The following is a 24309-nucleotide window of genomic DNA, read 5'->3' as shown; positions in this document are numbered from 1 at the left end:
CAAAACGTTACGACGTACCTATCTTGAACGGTTTAACTGACTTTCATCACAGAGACACACATTTCAGATATAATACCACATGTGGATAATGTCCATATCGCCTGCATGTTTCAGAGTGACGGACGCCAGTGGCAAACTGGAAGTGAACGAAGTAGCGTCAAAGCCGCTGAAACGAGAAGATCTGGACTCAAATGTAAGAACGAGCATTCAGTTTTCATAAATATACATAACGTTACTGATATAACATCATAATAATGACAGAGCACCTGTATGGAGTCCCGGTCAGTATAGGAATTCAGTATCCCCTGCTGGCCATTGTGGTGGGAGTCCCGTCCGGTGTCGTTGTACAAAACAACCTCAGCGCTACGACTGTCGTAAGTCTGTGTTGAGGTATGGGAGTAACGACAACCTTAGTGCTGAGATCGGTTTGTACAACAGCACCTGGTCTCTGCGGGGCCCCTGTTTCCCATGCTGGTAACTGCCCCCGGTATGCTGTTCCGGACAATACAGGGCCCTAGTATCCCTTGCTGGTAACAGCCCCCGGTATGCTGTTCCGGACAATACAGGGCCCCAGTATCCCATGCTGATAACAGCCCCCGGTATGCTGTTCCGGACAATACAGGACCCCAGTATCCCATGCTGGTAACAGCCCCCAGTATGCTGTTCCGGACAATACAGGACCCCAGTATCCCATGCTGGTAACAGCCCCCGGTATGCTGTTCCGGACAATACAGGGCCCCAGTATCCCATGCTGGTAACAGCCCCCAGTATGCTGTTCCGGACAATACAGGACCCCAGTATCCACTGCTGGTAACAGCCCGGGGTATGCTGTTCCGGACAATACAGGGCCCCAGTATCCCATGCTGGTAACAGCCCCCGGTATGCTGTTCCGGACAATACAGGGCCCCAGTATCCACTGCTGGTAACAGCCCGGGGTATGCTGTTCCGGACAATACAGGGCCCCAGTATCCCATGCTGGTAACAGCCCCCGGTATGCTGTTCCGGACAATACAGGGCCCCAGTATCCCATGCTGGTAACAGCCCCCGGTATGCTGTTCCGGACAATACAGGGCCCCAGTATCCCATGCTGGTAACAGCCCCCGGTGTGCTGTTCCGGACAATACAGGGCCCCAGTATCCCATGCTGGTAACAGCCCCCGGTATGCTGTTCCGGACAATACAGGGCCCCAGTATCCCATGCTGGTAACAGCCCCCGGTATGCTGTTCCGGACAATACAGGACCCCAGTATCCCATGCTGGTAACAGCCCCCGGTATGCTGTTCCGGACAATACAGGGCCCCAGTATCCCATGCTGGTAACAGCCCCCGGTATGCTGTTCCGGACAATACAGGGCCCCAGTATCCCATGCTGGTAACAGCCCCCGGTATGCTGTTCCGGACAATACAGGGCCCCAGTATCCCATGCTGGTAACAGCCCCCGGTATGCTGTTCCGGACAATACAGGGCCCCAGTATCCCATGCTGGTAACAGCCCCCGGTATGCTGTTCCGGACAATACAGGGCCCCAGTATCCACTGCTGGTAACAGCCCGGGGTATGCTGTTCCGGACAATACAGGGCCCCAGTATCCCATGCTGGTAACAGCCCCCGGTATGCTGTTCCGGACAATACAGGGCCCCAGTATCCCATGCTGGTAACAGCCCCCGGTATGCTGTTCCGGACAATACAGGGCCCCAGTATCCCATGCTGGTAACAGCCCCCGGTGTGCTGTTCCGGACAATACAGGGCCCCAGTATCCCATGCTGGTAACAGCCCCCGGTATGCTGTTCCGGACAATACAGGGCCCCAGTATCCCATGCTGGTAACAGCCCCCGGTATGCTGTTCCGGACAATACAGGACCCCAGTATCCCATGCTGGTAACAGCCCCCGGTATGCTGTTCCGGACAATACAGGGCCCCAGTATCCCATGCTGGTAACAGCCCCCGGTATGCTGTTCCGGACAATACAGGGCCCCAGTATCCCATGCTGGTAACAGCCCCCGGTATGCTGTTCCGGACAATACAGGGCCCCAGTATCCCATGCTAGTAACATCCCCCGGTATGCTGTCCCGGACAATACAGGACCCCAGTATCCCAGCATAAAGCTATTGGTGAAAACTAGCATAGCTTGCATACCGCGTAAGGATAAAGGGTGCGTCACCCGGTCACAGGAATGACGTCATAATATACTCGATTATGTCCCTTTGTTCCGGGTTAAGAGATAAACATTCATTGGAATTTTTGCCACAATATCGATAAACTGTATCTGATATACTATTTCACTGAAGATAAATATTTTGTCAAGGGTGACATCATATATATGTCGCACATCAAGTACTCGTGACGTACTTTCGTACGGCAAGACTTAAGAAACTTCATTTGCATTGTACCATGTAACATAATCAAATGCAAATCGATTTTCTTAATTCTAAGAAATAGTTACAAAAGTGTCTTTCGCCTTATTTCGATTATAACAGATTATTGTGAGTGAGTATGGCTTTAAGCTGTTTTTATTAATAGTCGAAGGGTATATTACGGATGAGACGCCCGAAACGGGCTTCTCTCATATTACCCATGTGTGGAATCGAACCCAAGCCTTCGGTTGGTTTACCCTACCGCCAATATCAAGTACAATATATACTAGGTTAACCATTAGTGAGTGAGTATGGTTTTACGCCGCTTTTAGCAATATTCCAGCAATATCACGGCGGAGACACCAGAACTGGGCTTCACACATTGTACCCATGTCGGGAATCGAACCCGGGTCTTCGGCGTGACGCGCTAACGCTTTTACCACTAGGCTATCCGACCGCCTCGTTAACCATCACCCTGTCATTGCTTAAACAGACCTATGAAATTGTGACTTCCAACCTATATATGTGAAATATTCATACAAAAACAAGGCAGATACGGATGATATATTGCGCAGTCTTGATCCAGGGTAGCACCCTTTGTGTAAGTAGCTTCCTGTGTCCGCTAGGGCGTTGTGAAGTGTGTGCGTCAGCTGTCACCGTCATAGCAGGGGGCGCCACCTATCGGTGTTGATGTCATACAACTCCCAGACACCGTCCTGCAGGCAGACAATGTGAACTTTACATGGCCGCGTATCTTGGATATATTTACAGTTACGATACCGGGTGTTTATTTTCTTCAACAGTTTGGACACTATTTACGTCAAATGACGTCACGCGATAATGACAAAAGAGGGATTGCTTTTCATTTTATTTAATCGTGTGAAAGTGTATTTGTGAGATTAAAAGGCACGTGTTATGGCGTCTTTCTAGAGACTCAACTCTTGTCCGCCAAAACAAGAGAGTTCTGTTCACTGGTGGTATTTTAAACACGCCTATCGAATTTCGTGTGGTAAAGATTAATACTGGGCAATTAGAACTTCAGATGACGCCGTGTTAAACTTGTTGATGTTTTAACGCCAGACGCTGTGCCAAAGTGAAGGCACTGTCATGCGCAGCATTCTCAACAAGCCTTTGTTTATAGATGTTTATTCGTTATGTTTATCCCGTTGTTCTGTTTTGTTCCTCGGTGCAGTCATACTGTATATGACAAAAATATAAACTGCCGGGCCAAAAAACTATACACCTATGTTTGATGGTCGCTAAAAATTAAATAAACACGAAACGGCTATTCGATGGTTTTTGATACGGGCACATTGTTGTGTTTTGGATCTTACGCAGTTTCGGCGACCGTTTTCAACCTATTAACGTTTTGATAATGTTTGTAGTTTTTGTTGAATCCAATTTTCAAAAGTATACGTTCTTTGGCCCGGCAGTTTTTTACATTGACACGGTCGCTCATCATGAAGTGAGGTCAGGTGAGGTGAAATTTGGTTTAACGTCGCGTCCAAGATTATTGCACTTATATAGCGACGTGCATGTACGTGTGTGTGTGTGGCTGCTTGTACTAGTTCGGACTGATGCAGATTTATAGTGCTAGCACACTGAGATACCATGCCGCAGTTTTAACATGAATACCCCACTCAGACACAGTATACTGACTCCGAGCTGACCAGTCCTTGTTTTAACCCCCTTAATGCCGAGCGCCAGACAGGGTAACAACAAGTACCATCTTTTAACGTCTTTTGGTATGACGCGGCCGGGGATCGAACCCCGGACCTTCCGCTCTCCGGGCGGACGCTCTACCACTAGACCACGGAGGCGGTCTCATCATGAAGTATGATCTATTACTTGTTTGGTCGAGAAACATTTATGTTTTATAATCACATCCTTCGTAGTTGTCTCAGACAGAAACTATACATCAACCTGAAGATATAATTATATCCAATTGCAGGTATATAGTACACTAATCCATATTAGTACCAAACCGAAGATTGAAATTAGGCTGCAATATACTCCTTAAGACACCTGTAAACAGAAGATGTAAATTAAACGACAGATATAATCATTTATCATTCAAAACTGGATTCCACAGGAGATATCGCTTGGTGAGATCGGACGATATCTCCCACGATACGTGTATATCGCTTCAATGAAAATGCAGCACAATGCATCGTTACCGTGTCGTCACAATCAAATGACATCACTAATCTCTCTGCCACTGAAGTTTGTTATCTGTATGTTTTACACTCAAGACACAGCTGGTTATTACTCTTTACAAACTGAAAAAGTAAGGAGAATTATTTGGGATGATAGACATAATTTGTTATCGACTGGTGTTGATATATTTGATATCAAAAGACACTCGAGTGGGATTTTCTAGTATTGAACTGAAAAGAAACATCAAACTTGGGCTTGGTGACTTGGCTGATTGCGTGTCATCGTTATAGTATCAGTCAAGGTTTTCCCTGGTTCAGACTCGATTATGTACATGCCGACATGATTTAGCTGGGGATGTTGCTGATTGCGATGTTAAATACCAAACAAACAACATCAAACTAAAGAAAAACATCAAGTGAAGATTAAATTGAATTGAATTGAAAAATACTGTTATCTTATGCAAAATCCCCTCTCTAGAAATGGACAGTGGACTATTACGCCAGCAAACAAATAGCCTCCCTTGGGCACAGCATCAGTTGCAAATGCTTGCCTCCGCCTTCCTGACCGAAACATCGCTTTCATAGAAGCAGCCGAATCTTTCATGCTACTAATAATCATCTTTCAGGACTGCTTCATCTTAGACTCGGGGCCGAGCGGGATATACGTGTGGGTCGGGAAGAAGTGCACTCGGAATGAAAAGAAGTCAGCGTGGCAGAAAGCCACGGTATGTACTAGAGCTTGTTTTTCTTCACAATGTCCTCACTATGTCCTCACCATGTCCTCACAATGTCGTCCCAGGTTTTCCAAATCCTCACCATGTCTTCCCATGTCTTGACATGTCCTCGCCATGTCTTCCCATGTCCTCACCATGTCCTCATCATGTCTTCCAATGTCTTCACCATGTCTTCCCATGTCTTGACATGTCCTCGCCATATCTTCCTATGTGTTCACCATGTCTTTCCACGTCTTCCCATGTCTTCACATGTCTTCCCATATCTTCCCATGTCCTCACCATGTCTTCCCAAGTCTTCCCATGTCTTCACCATGTCTTTCCACGTCTTCCCATGTCTTCACCATGTCTTCCCATATCTTCCCATATCTTCACCATGTCTTCCCATGTCTTGACATGTCCTCGCCATATCTTCCTATGTGTTCACCATGTCTTCCCACGTCTTCCCATGTCTTCACCATGTCTTCCCATATCTTCCCATGTCCTCACCATGTCTTCCCAAGTCTTCCCATGTCTTCACCATGTCTTCACAAGTGTTCCCATGTCTTCACCATGTCCTCACAATGTCTTCCCATGTCTTCTCATGTCCTCACCATGTACTCACCATGTCTTCCCATGTCTTCCCATATCTTCACCATGTCCTCAACTCGTCCTCCCATATCTTCACATGTCCCCACTATGTTTGCCATGTATTATCATGTCTTCCCATATCCTCACAATGTCTCACCATGTCCTCACCTAGTGCACTCTTGTGGCTGCCACGTTCTCTTGTCCCAGCTCTCTCTTCATGTCCTCGTAGGATTTGCCGTGCTGTAACTTACAATAGTGTGTGAGTTGGGTTTAATGCCGCTTTGAACAGTACTCCAGTTATATCCCGCCTTATCAGCTTGATGTGGAAGGAAAGCACGAAATGATGCAGGTCTCAGACGTTTGCCACTTTGAAAACCCACAAGAACGGGAATGGTGCTGATAAACCGAGAGAAAAAAATCGGGGCGAACCGGGATTCGAACCCACAATCATAGGTTTCTGGCGTTCCCAAGAGACTTGAGAACCCACACAGTAGTTCGGCATTATTCTAACAGTATAATTTGAACGTATCCATTGGTTTCACGCCGCTCCCAGAAATACTGAAGCTGACGAAGGGGAACACCACAAGCAGGCTTCAATGTACACGGCAGTCTTTGGCGTCTCTGGCGTCTTTACCATCAGGCGGCTCAGCAGTCCATGCATTTGTTATCGTGCAAACTTCAATACGTTTCTGTAAAACTTCATTCATCTAAAGTACCTATTTGCTTCAATATGTTTCCAAATTACACCGACAGTCAACTATCTCTCTCTATTTAATGTATTCAGGAAAACATTCGTCGTTTCCCTTCTAAATATAGTCCCTTGACCCCCAGCGCTATCTATAAATGTCAGTTAATACATCCATACGTCGCCGGATGTGCACGTACATTTGTACATAGGTCACTGACCTTGCGCCACGGACGGATTGCACGGCTAGTTGTGGCGTCGGCTACGACCGCAGCCTCGCCAACGACTACGTCGATGATGGCGAATCGCCTTCCAACTTCCTGCCTGTGCGTTCTGTCACGTGATTGCCATTACATTCTTTTCGACCTATTCCAACCATCTACTATAACCATGGCTGTGGTCTCCAACCCGTCATCCCTGAGTTTTGTCTCCCGTCAACACCTTGAGCTACCATCCAGGGCAAAACGTATGCTCCTTGACACATTCAAGAAAGGATACATACAAAACCGCTAATGATTGAGAAATGATTGTTCGTTTGATTCCATTGGAACTACGCCCTTACAGGAATTCGGTTCCAAATAATCCTGACAATCGATAGTGTTGTGTTCAAATCAAATATGTTCCATCATCTGTATCTCATGACCTCCCTCACACACTACATCCGTGAAGATCCGGGTTAGAATAGATCTTCAGCAACCCATCCCTGCCGTAAATGGCGACTAGAGCCGACTAACGTGATCGGGTGGTAAGGCTCGCTGACTTGTTTGATGCATGTCATCAATCCCATTTGCGTGGATCGATGCTCATGAGACTAATCACTGGATTGCCTGGTCCAGACTCGATTATTTACAGACCTCCGTCATTTAGTCAGACTATTGCTGAATGCGGATTTAAACAACAAACCAACCGACCAATCCTTACACACTACATGTATACGGTACACTAGGATGTCTACAGAAATATGAAACAACGCCAGAAAATAACCTCGATTATCCGACGAACCAGATTCCACTGGGCTTTAAAGGCAAAATAGCGATGAAAACTTAACGAATGGATTACTGAAACTCAGTGATGACTCCAGGTTAAAAGGGTAAGCAATGTCCTGCCTTACCGTAGCACCCGAAGAAACGTCTCGCAGTGTTACATTCAGTATGCAACCCAATCAACAAAGTAACCCACGACATTTCGTACTCAAATAAACCTTCGATGATACGGTTTCTCTCATGCGCCAGACGTAACGCTTCCATTGCTAGGTAACGCGAAGCTGGCATTGGGATATCAATGGTGTTCTGTTTACGTATTGCTCGCAGCCTTGAAGATGAAAATGAAAAAAAGTCCAACCATGCTTACGCTAGCATTACCTGTTTTCTTACCTTTTCATCGGAATGCAGAAATGGGGAAACTTTGCAGGAAAAATAACTACGCCACGCTATCGACTTTTTGAGCTTTGGGTTGTTAGAAATAGATAGATGAGATAAAATGGGAGGTCGAGGAGGTTCGCCCTGCACGTGCGGGATGCATCAACTCGCCGTCTGGGTGTAAACAAACCCAAACATGCATGCGCAGTATCTTTGGCATTTTATGAATAGAAGAAACAAAATAACTATTCATGGAGTGTTAAGCGTGGTAGCAGATTATATGAAGCACCAAGGTTCGCTCGGGGCCAGATATGGATGCTTAAATATCTATGTGATTTGATAAAGATGTCGAATTCGTCTCCATTGATGTTAGATATCCAGGTTAATGGGACCAACCCTGTCGACGTTGAGTGTTTACTGGAGTTGTGTTTTTGGTCTTATTTTGTTAAGAGATTGCAGCAACAGTTGTTAAAAGAAATTCAGAAAAACAATCAAGTGACCTCATCGCATCAAATAAATAAAAGCGTCAAAATCCTTGCAATAGCCACAAGAAAGATCTCTGTTAAACGCAGAGTCGATTGTACGATACCGACTATCATGAGTAAGTGTTTATGAGTATAGCTATACACACACACACACACACACACACACACACACACACACAAAATATTGATGATATCAGGTGTTCGCGAAAACGAAAAGTTGAGCCTTTCCTGCCCCAGTGGTTGCATCCGTCACAAACACATGCAAAGACAAGTCAATTGTTCACCTAAAACAACACGGGAACATAGGAAATGAGGAAAAGGAAACTTGATTCAGAATTATTTACTACCATTATTAACGAGGGAGCTTTTACGCTTCCTTTAGCAAATTTGCAGCCCCTGCACTTCGATGTCCCTAAGCATGATAAGTGTGTGGTACATGTACTTATAACTGGGAATGCCGACTCAAACCAATTTGATTCACGGCGATTTACGCCGATATTACCACCATACTTATACGTCTTGCATCTTGATTGATTTCCAGAGTGAGTGAGTGAGTTAAAGAGTTGGGTGAAGTGCAGCGTTGAACAGTATTCCTTGTGACGTAGTGTAATGGTTTCCAGGCAATGATATATAAGTAAGTATGTAACTAAAATTCATGACAATATGTATTTTTTTGGTCACTGACTCCAGTGTTTATGTTTATTCAGGACTTCCTGTCCATGCGAGGGTACCCCGAGTGGACGTCGATCACCCAGCTGGTGGAGGGAGGGGAGACGCCCCTCTTCAAACAATACTTCTCCCTATGGGCACCCCCTAACGCCCAGAGGGGGCTGGGACAGGTCTACAAGACCAATAGAATTGCCAGTGCGTTTATTGTTTACGATGAGATAGCACCTAGCACATGCGCAGTAGTAGAAGTAGTTGACGAAGACGTAACAGTTGTCAATTGAAACAATATGTTAACCAGACATCTGTACGTTAAAGAATTTAGTGTTAAACTAACGCACAACCAACAAATGGTATACAATCAACAATTGTATTACACAATTAACTAGGTTTACAAATCAATACAAATTACTGCACAGCAATTACAATGGAAGTATGCAATAGAGTGGTTGTACAATATTCAAAGGCAGTATCAAATTCAACATATGTGGCAGTGGTGATAGCAAAACGTTCAGTGATAATCATATACACCCATCCGCAACAGAGGTCAAGCCTGCGACAGGCCCTGGCTGGGAATCCGTGGTGATAAGTGATCGTCACACAAAGCTGGTTTTGATGTAATGTCAGATGAAATGTGAGATGACAGGCTTCCAACACTTTCCACACAGTGCCAGACCAGTCCAGTGTCACAAGAACATCACAGAATATTCCACATGTCTCTATGATGCTTGACATCCATCCATGCTATTCCGGAAGTTTACAGATTATTCGAGCATCTAAATATAATACTCAGCAATATTCCAGCTACATGACAGCAGTAAATAATCGAGTCTGGACCGGACAATCCAGTGTTTCACATCATGAGCATCGATCCACGCAATTGGGATACGATGACATGCATCAACCAAGTCAGCGAGCCTGACCATCCGATCCCGTTAGTCGCTTTTTACGACAAGCTTAGTCCCTTTTTACGGCAAGCATTGGTTGCTGAAGACCTAGTCTACCCCGGGTCTTCACGGGTCAGTAGTAGTAGTAGTAGTAGTAGCAGTAGCAGTAGCGGTAGTAGTAGTAGTAGTAGTAGTAGTAGTAGTAGTAGTAGTAGCGGTAGTAGTAGTGGTAGTAGTAGTAGTAGTAGTAGTAGTTGCGGTAGTAATAGTAGTGGTAGTAGTTGCGGTAGTAGTAGTAGTAGTAGTAGCGGTAGTAGTAGTAGTGGTAGTAGTAGTAGTAGTCGTAGTAGTAGCGGTAGTAGTAGTAGTAGTAGTAGTAGCGGTAGTAGTAGTGGTAGTAGTAGTAGTAGTAGTAGTAGTTGCGGTAGTAATAGTAGTGGTAGTAGTTGCGGTAGTAGTAGTAGTAGTAGTAGCGGTAGTAGTAGTAGTAGTGGTAGTAGTCGTAGTAGTAGTCGTAGTAGTAGTAGTGTCATTAATTCATTCATCAAATCGAGCACATGGTTCCTACATTCCACTTGTAACAGCACGATCCTTTATACTTCCTCTTCTCCAGAATACAGCAATGAGAAATTTGATGCCACTGGACTTCATAAAAAGACATCCAAATCCAAGAAGGATTTCATCCCCGACAATGGCTTGGGCACAAAACAGGTAATTCGTGACTCAATAATTGATTGCTTTCTCACCTCCTACAACACATGCATTACATCACAGTGTTGAGGACAGAGTAGACAGTCTTCCACTGACTGCAGTTTTCTTATAATTCGGTTTTATTAACAAAAGGAACTTTGATGTTGGTGCGATTCCATGGATTCATTTAACACATCCTCGTGCTCGTGAACACAAAGTGCTTTGTTCCACGGGTGATCTGCCAACCCGGCAACAAGCAGCTTAAGCAACGCATGGATCAATTATGTTTCACTGTGACATTCCCCGTAGATCTGGCGAATAGAACAGAACGCCATGGTGATCCTGCCCGAAGAGATGCACGGCGTGTTCTACACCGGCGACTGTTACATCGTCCTCTACACCTACAAGGTCGGCAACAGGGAGAGCTACATCATCTACTTCTGGCAGGTCAGTACTGCAGCAGTTCAAAACTTCAACACCAAAGAATCAGTCTCGATAATCTGCCGAAACAGATTCCATTGGGCGTAAAATGCATGTGCATTGTGGGAATGGACCACTAAAATCAGTGACGATTCGGAATAAGCACGTCCTGTCCTACCTGTTGAACCTACCGGTCACACAATTGGCTTTAAAAAAGTGTGTTAGTTGCACAACGCCACACATGGCGTGACTCGTACATGTATTTGCCAAGGAACAAAATGCAAGAACATTAGTATCTCACTAGCATGTATTCATGTACCATAGATGGAATATATTACTGAGTGATTACCTATTTAGTAAATAGAATAGTTAACGTACTTATACCGAGACATTGATATGTCATACGATACATACAGTCCCGTACGCCCACACGGTGTTACACAAGCATATAGCCAATCATTTATCTTCAATGGCTTACATGCACAGGTAAAACAACTTTCATATATCAAGGTCATGACATGGTATACAGCACATGCACTATCCATGCCTAGTAAGGTAGTAACCCTTCCATATCTCGAGGTAAAGACATAGTATACAATTGTGTATGTAAATAAAAGCGACAAACCCCTTTGCATATTACAACTGCCGAAAATATTAGCATGGGTTATAAGCCGTATACAGATCTAGCTCGCAGGTAGACATCAATGTAGACAAACATAGAAATAGAGAAACACAGAACCTCATGCAAGGTATAGATATCAAGGTTGAATAAACCAAAAAGAACCACACAAGTGTAAGGAAGAAGTGAGGACCACTTCAACCTCTGTCCGATCTGTCCTTACAGGGAAGCAAGAGCACCATCGACGAGAGGGGAGGATCCGCAATACTTGCCCAGCGACTGGACGACAACGATCTCCACGGCAAAGCTATACAGGTAATGGCCAACTTCCCACTAGAAGTGTCCAGTTCTCATTCTACATGACTCCTGATAAGAACACTAAGACATTGACGCCATGGTCGACTTGGTTGGCCAATGTTATTGACAGTGCGCCATTGATTGCTGGCAAGTAGGTAACACTCATGTTCTTCTTCAGTGGAAAAACACACCAGCAGCAGCAGAATACACTGCCGGGCAAAAGAAAGTATATACATGTAAATTGGATTTGACCAAAAACTACAAACAAAATCAAAACGTTACTAGACTGTAAACAGTCGCCGAGACGATGCACACTTAAGGTCCAAAAAACAACTATGACAAATCTATGTCAGTCTTGCTTGACAACGGTATAAGGATCTATACCAACACTTCGCCTTTTACAGTATTAAAGAAGTTGTTATCCATAAAATTGTGTCTACCTTGACAAGTATGACAGCCGTGTCAAATGCATCCTCACTGAATAACCATTTCTTGTTTCTTTAAGTTTTATCCATCAACAAACATGGGTGTATACTTTCTTTTGCCCGGCAGGTTGTGTAGTGTTCCTTCACTTACTAAATCATACCAAAAGGGGACAGAGCCACAATTTGCTATTCGGACATCCGTCGAATAACAGGAACAGTGTCCATTGGTGATGGGTTCTCATCTCAAAATTATTATGATTATCATACTTGGTTTGTCATCATCATCCCCGTGCTCGTGTTTTTCAAGTCGCTGACATCTTCGACATGCCTCATGACGGCATTTCCTCCCACATCAACCTGACACACCGGGATAGGAATTCTACTTAAACTGTAATTGCGGAGCTCACTCATGTTTTTACTTCTATTCAGATTCGGGTTGTACAGGGACAAGAGCCTGAGCACTTCCTGCGGTTATTTCAGGGGAAGATGATTATATTCTTGGTAAGTATTTGGATGTGTGAAGATATCACTGTGACATGGCTGTGCTCCAGCTTGATAAATCCTAAACATAAACAGATGTAGTGAATAAGTACACATGAATTTCAAGTTTTTACCGGGTTTGTAAATTTTCACCATTTACCCGTATTCAAATATATTCTCTCAAAAAGGAACATATTTACATATTGATGAAGGGGTCGAATAAGGACCTTATTGCCCAAAGGATAAGCAACTTTAAAAAACGAGTACAGGTTTAGAAATCGTTATGTGCTTTCTCAGATGTGTTCACATGATTGAGAATAAAACGTTTATATATACAAGTGCAGCGTTTATAACACACTACATATATGGGGAGGGTTAACATGGGTTAAAAGGACTGATGTTATGATAGGTTTTCAGGAATATATTTTTTTGTAATAGTTTACATAAGCAAGACTTTGAACCACGATGTCAGGAGAAACACATGGTAAAAAATACATCTTTGGTCACGGGCTTCCTCGTAATTATATTTTAATTGGTAAAAATGACATTTTTTCCTAATTTTAGCTATTTTTGTGCCCTTGATTATGCCAAGTGTAACAGAGACTAAAGGCTAGTTTCGGCCATTGGAAATGTCTGGCACCACACTATTTCAAAGTTTTCTGTTATATTCCCAATGGACCAAAAGGGTTATTGTCCTACCTCGTCCTAAAGTCAAATTCTGGGTGAAGCGAACTGGCGTTAACCTCTCAATCCTGGACATGTCTATAAAATAGCCACGTGCGAGTACATGTATGTGCTGAGATAACCACTTTTCGAGACGTAATGGTGCGTAGTACTGATGGCGCTCAAGCCTGGCTGTTGTTGGAACTCTACGGTTCATAACCAACTCAGGCAAACACAACAGGATTCAGCTGTGTACGAGTTGATTTCAAGTCGCTGTTTCTCTTCAGGGCGGCATTAACAACGAAGTGGAAGAGAGCCCAGCTAAGGTGTATCACATTCGAGGAACTAATGAGTTCAACACACGAGCTATTCAGGTAACACCCAGATTTCTAATATTGAGTACTCCTGAAGATAGGTGCATCTTTCTCCCGAAACTTAATACTTTTGAAAATAGGTTCCACTTTTTATTGACATTTAATACCATTTCAGATAAGGTGCCACTTTCTCCTAATATTGAATACCACTAACTTTAGGTGCCAATTTAAATCGACAAGAAATACCATGTCATGATACATTTCCTGACACTGAATACCCAAAAGGTAGATGCCACTCTTTCCTGGTATTCAATATAAATGATGATATGCAATGCCCCTGAAAATAAGGTGCCCCTTTCTCCTGATATTTAATACCACTGAAAATAGGTACAACTTTAAACTCATATGTAACACCAGTGACGAAATGTACTACTTAGCCCAGAAATTGAATACCTCTTACGGTCGGTGGCACTTTCTCCTGATATTTGATACCACCGAAGATAAAATGCCACTTTCTCCTGACATTGAAAACCACTGAAAATAGGTGCCAATGTCTATTGACATGTAGAAAATGTGGCACTTTCTCCTGATATTTGATACCACCGAAGATAAAATGCCACTTTCTCCTGATATTTGATACCACCGAAGATAAAATGCTACTTTCTCCTGACATTGAAAACCACTGAAAATAGGTGCCAATTTCTATTGACATGTAGAAAATGTGGCACTTTCTCCTGATATTTGATACCACCGAAGATGAAATGCCACTTTCTCCTGATATTGAAAACCACTGAAAATAGGTGCCAATTTCTATTGACATGTAGAAAATATGGCACTTTCTCCTGATATTGAATACCCCTTTCGGAAGGTACCGCTGTCTCCTGATATATAATATCACTGCAGGTTGGTGCCACTTTCTACTGTGAATACCACTGCAAATAGGTTCCTATCCCAACTCGCACGTCACTGAATGTTGGTACCAGGTGTAGGTCAAGGGGTTACTCCGTCTGCTTAACTAATCACTATCGACTTAGTGTGAATCATGGCGAAGTGGCTTTCTGTAGCACTTGAGGAAAGTACTGTGGAAGAAATACCGTCAAGTTAATGTGATCGTAAGGTTAACATCAAGCTGGCTAATTACGTTTCTCCAAAGGTTAAGTAAACCGAAAAAGTAAGCGAAACCCACTTAATCCGGATGGTGACTTTCCTGGCAAACACGTCCGGATTAACGAATACACATAGTAATAATGTACCTTTATAATGTAGTATGTTCAGTGAACGGTCATCCTCCAGTAAGCGAGTTTACCGGATTAACAAGGTTTGGCTGTACATTGTTCATCAAATTCATTGTGTTACTATTTCATGTTTTCATTGTTTACCATATAGATATAAGCGACAAAATCCTTTGTGCTAATCCGACAATATCATAAGCATGTGTTTATGAATCACAGTCACATTGTGGTGATAACATGTGTTCGCGAAAAGCAGAGCATATCCTGCTCCACCTAGGCTCCCGTCACAAACACATATCCATCCCCTGTTGTTAACGCAGTATAATGACATTAATAAGCATGTATTTAATAACATGAATGATATCAATAATAAATCCTGGGATACAACATCAACAAGGTAGATTTCACTTTCTCCTGACATTGAATACCGCTGTAGGTTGGTGTCACTTTCTCCTGACATGAATACCGCTGTAGGATGGTGGCACTTTCTCCTGACATTGAATACCGCTGTAGGTATGTGCCACTTTCTCCTGACATTGAATACTGCTGTAGGATGGTGGTACTTTCTCCAGACACTGAATACCGCTGTAGGTATGTGCCACTTTCTCCTGACATTGAATACCACTGTAAGGTGGTGGCACTTTCCCCTGACACTGAATACCGCTGTCGGATGGTGGCACTTTCTCCTGACATGAATACCGCTGTAGGTATGTGCCACTTTCTCCTGACATTGAATACCACTGCCGGATGGTGGCACTTTCTCCTGACACTGAATAGCGCTGTAGGATGGTGGCACTTTCTCCTGACACTGAATACCGCTGTAGGTATGTGCCACTTTCTCCTGACATTGAATACCGCTGTAGGATGGTGGCACTTTCTCCTGACATTGAATACCGCTGTAGGTATGTGCCACTTTCTCCTGACATTGAATACTGCTGTAGGATGGTGGTACTTTCTCCTGACATAAATACCGCTGTAGGTATGTGCCACTTTCTCCTGACATTAAATACCACTGTAAGGTGGTGGCACTTTCCCCTGACACTGAATACCGCTGTAGGATGGTGGCACTTTCTCCTGACACTGAATACTGCTGTAGGTATGTGCCACTTTCTCCTGCCATTGAATACCCATTGAGGGATGAGCCACTTTCTCCTGGCATTGAATACCGCTGTAGGTATGTGCCACATATTCCTGACATTGAATACCAATGTAGATATGTGCCACTTTCTCCTGACATTGAATACCCATTGAGGTAGGAGCCACTTTCTCCTCATATTGAATACCCATTGTGGTAGGTGCCACTCTTTCAGACATATTCGCAAGTGACAGTAACCGCAATCCAGCAATATTGGCATAACACCTTTGTTGTGTTCTGTATATCTTGTCATTAACTTGTTATATTATGTTCCAAACTTCATGCATATCATGTCTTATCAAATGTATTGAATAACCCCTTTCAATCACATTGCAATAAATTGCATGCCCAAAATGGAAACGCATAACATGTTAATATTTTTACGAAGCTCATTCTGTTGATGGGAAGTCTTCCAGGTTGCATTGCTACATGAAAATAAAGTCAACATGTTTTCTGAAGATAAAGTGCCACAAAACGGTTTTATTGCTTTATGACTTTGATAGAGTTATTATCGATGACCTTTGACATTTGAATTTGTCACTAATTTTGACAGATTTATAAAACATGTTTTCATAAATTATTCCGTTAACGAAGTGACTTTTGTAAATTTCCATTCCAACAAGACTCAATAATAATGCGAGAAATAACGATATTGGTAGACTTGAGGCTGATGAATCACAACTATCAGAGGCAAGACATTGTGACCTTGCCTAGAGATCAATCTCCCGATTTTGGAAAGATATCCGCAATGGGCAGCATCAGAGATCGTCCAAGATCAGGGAGACCCGCATCACCACAGCAGCCTACATCTGAATCCTACACCTTTGAAACAGGATAAACACTACACCGTACACTGAAACACAAATGACTGGCTTCACGTCCCATCTCTGCACAGACTGTCCAAAGCCCTTTACGAGCCGCCGGAATCAGAGCAAGAAGGCCCTTCACGATGTTATTTTACCTCAACGTAATCGACTTCAACGGCTACGGTGGTTTTGATTACACATCACCAGCGACTTCCCCTACGTTGGCGTAGCGTTGGTTTAGTGACGAATCCCGTTACTTCTTCAAAGGAGATATGGGCGTATCTGTGTGTAATAATTACCGGATGTTCCGCCCAATAAGTTGACAGATTCGGTGGGGCGAACAACAGATCGTGTTCGGGGCAACTTAACAGGTGTGCGTTATCGTGACGAGATCATACATCCTCACGTTTCCCCGGCCCCTAACACCGAGCGCCATGACAATGTCCGTCCCCACACACAACACGAGTCAGAATGAGAACTCAGAACACAAACGTTCTGAGGCGGCAGTCAAGGTCACCCGATCTCAACCAAATTGAGCATCTGATTAACTAGACAGACGGTTACGTCAACGCCAATGTAGGTCACAGAATATGCCGCAATTACGCCAAGCTCTTCAGGAAGAATGGGGTGTCTGTCATTTCACAAGATGTCATCCAGAGGCTTCTTCGTTCCATGGGGAGGAGGTGTCCTGCAGTCATTCAGGCCCAAGGTGGACACACACACGGAAATAAGCGTCACGACTGCTTGCTTGAGATGGTGACGTAAACGGCACATGCGAATACTTTAACGTTAACGTTTGATGAACTCTTTGTAATTTCCTATACCCTAACATCTTCAACGAATCGCTTTTGAGACTGATTCGATCTCTTGAAAAACACGTATGCGTTTCTTATAGGGTAGCATTTCTTGATTTTTCCGAATGTGAAATATCAACATGATTATTCTGCAAAAACCTTGGACGTTTAAAAACGTCCAAGGTTTTTGCATATAAATATAAAATTATATATTCAATAAATAAAGCCATGGCCAACTATTGCAGGTTGTAGCAAGAGCCGCATCTCTGAACTCAAATGATGTCTTCGTCGTGGAGACCGGTGCCGACTTGTATCTCTGGATTGGAAAGGTGAGTCTCTCACGTACCCTGTCACTTCAGAATGTTGTTGGTGGTCGTGGTACGGTTACAAACGGTAAGATGAAATAGGACTTACCACAGCGTCCAAGATTATTGCACTTATATAGCGTGTGTGTGTGGCTGCTCCGGTCTGATGTCGATTCATAGTGCTATCTCACTGAGATATCATGCCGCAGTTTAACATGAATACAACACAGTATACCAACGCCGAGCCGACCAATCCTTTTTTTGGCCCCTTAATTCCGAGTGCCAGTAAGGGTAACAGCAAGCACCATATTTTAAAGTCTTTTGGTATGACGCGGCCGGGGATCGAACACCGGACTTTCCGCTCTCCGGGCGGACGCTCTACCTCTACACCGCGGAGGCGCTCGGTTACAAAAGAGGAATGAATCTGGTTTAACGGCACTTTTAACAGTATTTCAGTTGTGTTGATGAGGGAGGAAAGTTCAAAGTGATGCAGGTCTTAGATGTCTTTGGTGAAGCTCACGGGCAGGGGTATGGCGCTGACAAAACAAAAAACATTCACATCTGGCATTGGAACCACGATCATTTATTGCTGGTACATCTAATGGACCATTTCCCTCAAAAGATGTTGGAGCAAACATTATTGACGAAACTGAAGGATGAGTTGATATCTGGTTTGATCACAGCTGTAACGTTTAACGGGGGATTAGACTCGGTTCAAGTGGCAATCCTTGTAATTTTGATTCAAACCGGTTTGTTTGCAAACTGAAATTCTATTATCACATACCAGCATCAGTCTAGCAGTTAATGGTCAACTTATTTACATCGGGACAATGACTCCGTTCAACACAGGGAACTTTGAAACAACGTCTCGATCTAGATTCGACCGGGCACAAGGTTGTGAAACGTTGTTCCGTTTCTGTAACCCACGCCAGTTGAATAGTGTGTGGTTCCATTTGCAACCAATCACTGTTTGTGACTAACTGCAGGTAACACCGCTATAAATACCTCATTTTTTTACGACATAACGTAACGCGTGATATTGCATAAACGCAGTTAACGACTATTTTGTCGACACCTTTCACGTAAACAGAATAATTATAAATAAACGAATACAGACTGACACATCTTTCTCGAAATTTACCTCATTATGATTATAACGCTTGAGTGTCATTGACGTTAAATTTTCATATGCCTTGTCTTTAGATCTTTAAATACTCCAGAACGAAAACCATTTCATGCCTACTTTACATCCTGGATTGCATCCAAAGCATATGCCATATTCGACGTTTACACTGGTGTCTCAAATTAGCTTTTAAAAAAATGATTTAAAAAGTGGAACAAAACTAGCCGTGCACTCAGTACATGTGTTTCTGGATTGGCTGAGCAAATTGTTTGCTCCTAATCCGAAGTTTCTGCCCGGAGATATTTTTGATGTGTTCTTTCACCGGAAATGATAACTTGTGTGTCAAATTTGAGACGTGATGCGTAATAAGTTCCAGATGTTAGACTAAAGAAACGACGTTATCTGAGAGTCTGACGCTGAACACACGCCATATTGGTACCAGAACATTTCCAATCATAGTAAATCAAACTGTCACAAAAGTTTTGTTTGTTGTTTAACGCCGCGCTCAGCAATATTCCAGCTATATGACGGCGGTCTGTAGGTAATCGAGTCTGGACCAGACAATCCAGTGATTGACATCATGAGCATCGATCCAGGCAATTTGGGTCGATTACAAAAGTAGAAACGTAAAACTATTTCTTTTCTTGTCCATGTGATTATTGGCCAGTTATGTTGTTGTCTTCAAAAAGATCATATTCAAAGGTAAGATATGCTTCAGTTTTCGATAAAGCAGTGGAGCAAGGTTACATCCCCAGCACTCTATTACTTGTCCCAAGAGGCGACAAAATGGTTAGGCTATATGACGTAGTTGGTGACGTGCCATCGTACCCCCAATGTGACGATTCTCAAAGTAGTAGTAAGTGGCTTACATGTATATGTACCACACGCGACTATTTCAGGTGCACTGATATAGCCGGAATATTGCAGAATGCGGCAAAACAACACGCAAACAAATCTATGCCAGTGTCAGTGTTTGAAATGGTATATCACTATACAGTACGTGTGTTTGTCACTTACTTTGTTAGGTTGGGTGTAGTCACGAGCTTATGGGAAATAATTCTCTTTATCTTTATTCTTGCCAGGTGTGATGTTTACTATTCTCAATTTAATCCCAAATTGTTCTGCTCCAAATGTATCTGGGATGCTGTGGATGTGATGTACAGATGTGGTCACATCCTACTTGACAAGGAGGGCACATACTAGTAATTGAACACACAACAGTTCGTTTTGTAATGAAGTATTGATTTGCCAAGTGACGTAGGTTTTGTTGATGAGTGTAACGGGTAATCATTTTCCTGGTTGTTATATCCAGGGAGCCAGCGAAGAGGAGAGGCATGTTGCAAGAGACCTCCTGGATTTCCTCTTCCCAAATAGGTACGTATATTATATTATATATATATGAATGTCCCTCTATGGCGAGATTCAACACAAGCCGTGAGATCATACAAACTAATCATAGCACCATCGAAGTGTAAACTTATGGTTGTCAGGATGGAGGATCACACACTGGTCACCTAACACCCCCATATTCCTACTCTACATCAGTTATAAATGTAACATATACCACCGTCAACAGCAGTTATAAATGTAACATGTACCACCGTCAACAGCAGTTATAAATTTAACATATACCACCGTCAACAGCAGTTATACATGTAACATATACCACCGTCAACAGCAGTTATAAATGTAACATATACCACCGTCAACAGCAGTTATACATGTAACATATACCACCGTCAACAGCAGTTATACATGTAACATATACCACCGTCAACAGCAGTTATACATGTAACATATACCACCGTCAACAGCAGTTATACATGTAACATATACCACCGTCAACAGCAGTTATAAATGTAACATATACCACCGTCAACAGCAGTTGTACATGTAACATATACCACTGTCAACAGCAGTTATACATGTAACATGTACCCCCGTTTGCTCCAGGTATATATGTAACACATATCACCGTCATCAGCAGCAGTTTCACATGTAACAAGGAGGTAATCGTATAGCCACTACACAAGAAAAATGCAGCAAAGAAAACTCTTGTAATGATTTATAATCACACTTCCTGGTTCTAAATACCAGGAAGTTTCTTTCTAACTATCAAACGCCGAGTATATGTCAATTATCTGATTTGTTTTTTTAGATTCATTCACGAACACCTAACCCCAACGCCTAGATGGGGAACTGTGGTACTGGCAGAATTGTCATGTGTCTTAACTGCAGATGTGCCAGAATCAGTACCAATTACACCAAATAGAGGTTACGATTTTATGCTGTTGCTCGGCTCGGCCCGGCCCGGCTCGGCTCGGCTCGGCTCGGCTCGGCTCAGCCCGGCTCGGCTCGGGTCTGCCCTGCCCGGGTCTGTCCTGCCCTGCCCTGCCCTGTCCTGCCCTGCCCTGACACACGGCGCTTGTACAGCACTGCTTCACTGTGCACCGGCCTTAACACCTGCGTAATTTTCACCTTGCCTTCGACATTTGTCTCTCCAGATCGTCGTATAACCGAACCTGTAGCTGTTCAAAGCGGCGTTATTCCCAACTCACTCACTTACATATATACAGCTTCCTACTCATGACCTGGAATAGCCTAGCGATTAAGAGTTCACTCATCAAGCCCAACACCCGGGTTCAATGCCCCACATACATTCTTGGTGTCCCGCCTCGATATGACTGAAAATTTGCCGCGTAAAACACGACTCACACACTCAAACACGTCATGTATATACACGAGTTGTATGTGTTTGAAAACCATATTCCATGACAAGTGACACACCCTACACTATATCACATTATCAGTTTGAGGGTAGATATTCACATTTCATATCCGTAGTATAAAACTGACATACCATATATTGAGTGAGTGAGTGAGTTGGGTTTAACGCCGCTTTTAACAGTATTACAGTCATATCACGGCGTGTCAGCTTAATTGTGGGAGGAAAGCCCGAAGTGATGCAGGTCTCAGACGTTAACCACTTCGGTGAAACCCACGAGCACGGGTATGGTGCTGACAAACCTAGAAACATAATCGGGGCGAACCGGGATTCGAACCCACAATCATAGGTTTCTGGCGTGCCCAAGGGACGCAACTCTGCACAGCTAATCGCGGCGCCTTAGACGACTGGGCCACCCGTGCCCCCTACCATATATTGACGAGTCTTCGTTTAACTTCATGTATGAAACAAGTCACATGCGGATGTAACAAAGATGGATATAGTGAAAGACTGGGCCAGTGGCTATAACGACGTCAATTCTTAATGAGAGAGGTTACTGCTGGCCCACTTTCACAAAGCGATCGTAGTGTATGACTTGGGTGTCACCCACATAGCATAGATTACAATAGTCGTAGTGCCAAAATCGCTTTGTGCAAGGGTCGGTCGGGTAGCCAAGTGGTTAAAGCGTTCGTTCGTCACGCCGAAGACACGGGCTCGATTCCCGACATGGGTACAATGTGTGAAGCCCATTTCTGGTGTCCCCCGCCGTGACATTGCTGGGATATTGCTAAAAGCGGCGTAAACCCATACTCACTCACTCTTTGTGCAAATTGGCCCTTGTTACAAACTTCGGTAGAACGAACGAATTAAGGACCCCGTTGTCTGTCTCTAAGACCCTAGAGAATAAATTAGAAATGAATTCAGCTCAAGTCTAGAATGATTTCCCAAGTTGGATTGCCTCATCTCCAGGATTAAACATTGCTGTCGGTTCCATTTTGGATTTTACTTTTTTTTATTTTGCAGACAGATGGTTTTTTTAAAAGGATAACTTTATTTCTGGGCCTAAATGTTATTCTGGGGGTCCCTTTGCCATGTCCAGTGTTGTCATTCTTAAACTGACTTTATTACAGATCAGCAGTGGAAATTCCAGAAGGCGATGAACCCGCGGAATTCTGGGACATATTAGGAGGAAAAGAACACTACGCGACCGGACAGAGATTGGCGGTACAAATATATATATAAATAACATACAACGTACCATGCTAAATAATATTTTCATAGATTAACCGAATAAAATTTCCGACGCCCCGGTCTGTGTTCGTGAGCATATTCTTCAGAACACAGACACAACTTGTTTAATAACCCTGACCGTATGGGAAGTTTGGTTTATTATTATTACTGGATGCCAAGACATGTTGTTCGCTTTTCCTTTCCAGACACCAGGCAACGACATGCCGCCTCGTCTTTTTCAATGTTCCAACGCTTCGGGCAGGTTCCTTGTAGAGGAAATCGTCAACTTCAGTCAAGAAGTGAGTATGAGGTTCATTGTAACTGCGCATGCGTCCCCGGAAATACATCTAACAATTCCACGTGACATGTTTATATGCGCGCATGCGTCCACGTGGTCCCGGAGAACAGATGCACAAATAAAATGGGACTCTAAGTGTGTTTGTGGGGGATAGTGGTAATATGGATTGCTTATCTTCATGTCGTGTTTAGAAAGCGAAACTCGACGTGTTTTGACATGGGGAAATGAGATGCACGTGTGAGGGTGGGACAGGGTGCCGCACTAGGCACAAGTTTAAATTATGGCAGTTTCACAGTTTGCGGAGTTTGAATTATGGCAGTGGTGTATTATATCATTTTTAAACGAGTAAGTGAGTATGGTTTTACGCCGCATTTAGCAATATTCCAGCAAATTGACGGCAGGTGACACCAGAAATGGGCTTCACACATTGTCATTTTTAAACGAACGCAGTTTGGTTTTTGCCAAGGTCATCATCACCAAGGTATCCTCAATAGAGAACCACTGAGAGGTGAAGAACGCCAAAGACTCGAATTCGAGTTTTCAAATCTGGTATAATTTGTGAAACATTCCTGGTGACCACAGACGTCATATTGCAGGAGTATTGCTGAAGGCGGCGTATAATTTCATTCCCATGAAAGATTTAACACCGTTCGTCGCAATATATGTGTTGGGAGAAAAACTCCATGACGCAAGACGTCATGTTTTATCACTGGACAAACAGGAAGAGTAAGGTCTCGGCATATGGTTTGTGTGGCCCTCATTTATAGGAGTCTAATGGGTAAAATACATTTGTGGTGTCCCCACGTCGATGTGGCTGGAGTGAGTGAGTATGTTAGTTTGATTGTAGCAATATTCCAGCAATATC

At 43.5% G+C, this 24309-nt stretch overlaps 1 protein-coding gene across 1 annotated transcript in view; it reads left to right on the top strand.

Annotated features, from left to right (window-relative positions):
- LOC124130931 (advillin-like) overlaps positions 1-24309 on the top strand; it is a 107394-nt gene that overhangs the window by 52996 nt on the left and 30089 nt on the right. The window contains exons 10-21 of the mRNA XM_046493989.2: positions 115-193; positions 5133-5231; positions 9043-9199; positions 10502-10599; positions 10888-11025; positions 11843-11932; positions 12769-12840; positions 13770-13856; positions 18009-18092; positions 20504-20565; positions 23047-23140; positions 23353-23445. Coding sequence (XP_046349945.1) covers positions 115-193; positions 5133-5231; positions 9043-9199; positions 10502-10599; positions 10888-11025; positions 11843-11932; positions 12769-12840; positions 13770-13856; positions 18009-18092; positions 20504-20565; positions 23047-23140; positions 23353-23445 — 1153 coding nt within the window. The remainder of the gene's footprint in view (positions 1-114; positions 194-5132; positions 5232-9042; positions 9200-10501; positions 10600-10887; positions 11026-11842; positions 11933-12768; positions 12841-13769; positions 13857-18008; positions 18093-20503; positions 20566-23046; positions 23141-23352; positions 23446-24309) is intronic.

The sequence above is a fragment of the Haliotis rufescens genome, unplaced genomic scaffold, assembly GCF_023055435.1.
Source record: "Haliotis rufescens isolate VD_foot unplaced genomic scaffold, xgHalRufe1.0.p SCAF_20, whole genome shotgun sequence".
In the NCBI taxonomy this organism is placed as follows: domain Eukaryota; kingdom Metazoa; phylum Mollusca; class Gastropoda; order Lepetellida; family Haliotidae; genus Haliotis; species Haliotis rufescens.
The sequence above is the reverse complement of the archived record's forward strand: the minus strand, read 5'-3'. Positions and strand labels throughout refer to the sequence as shown.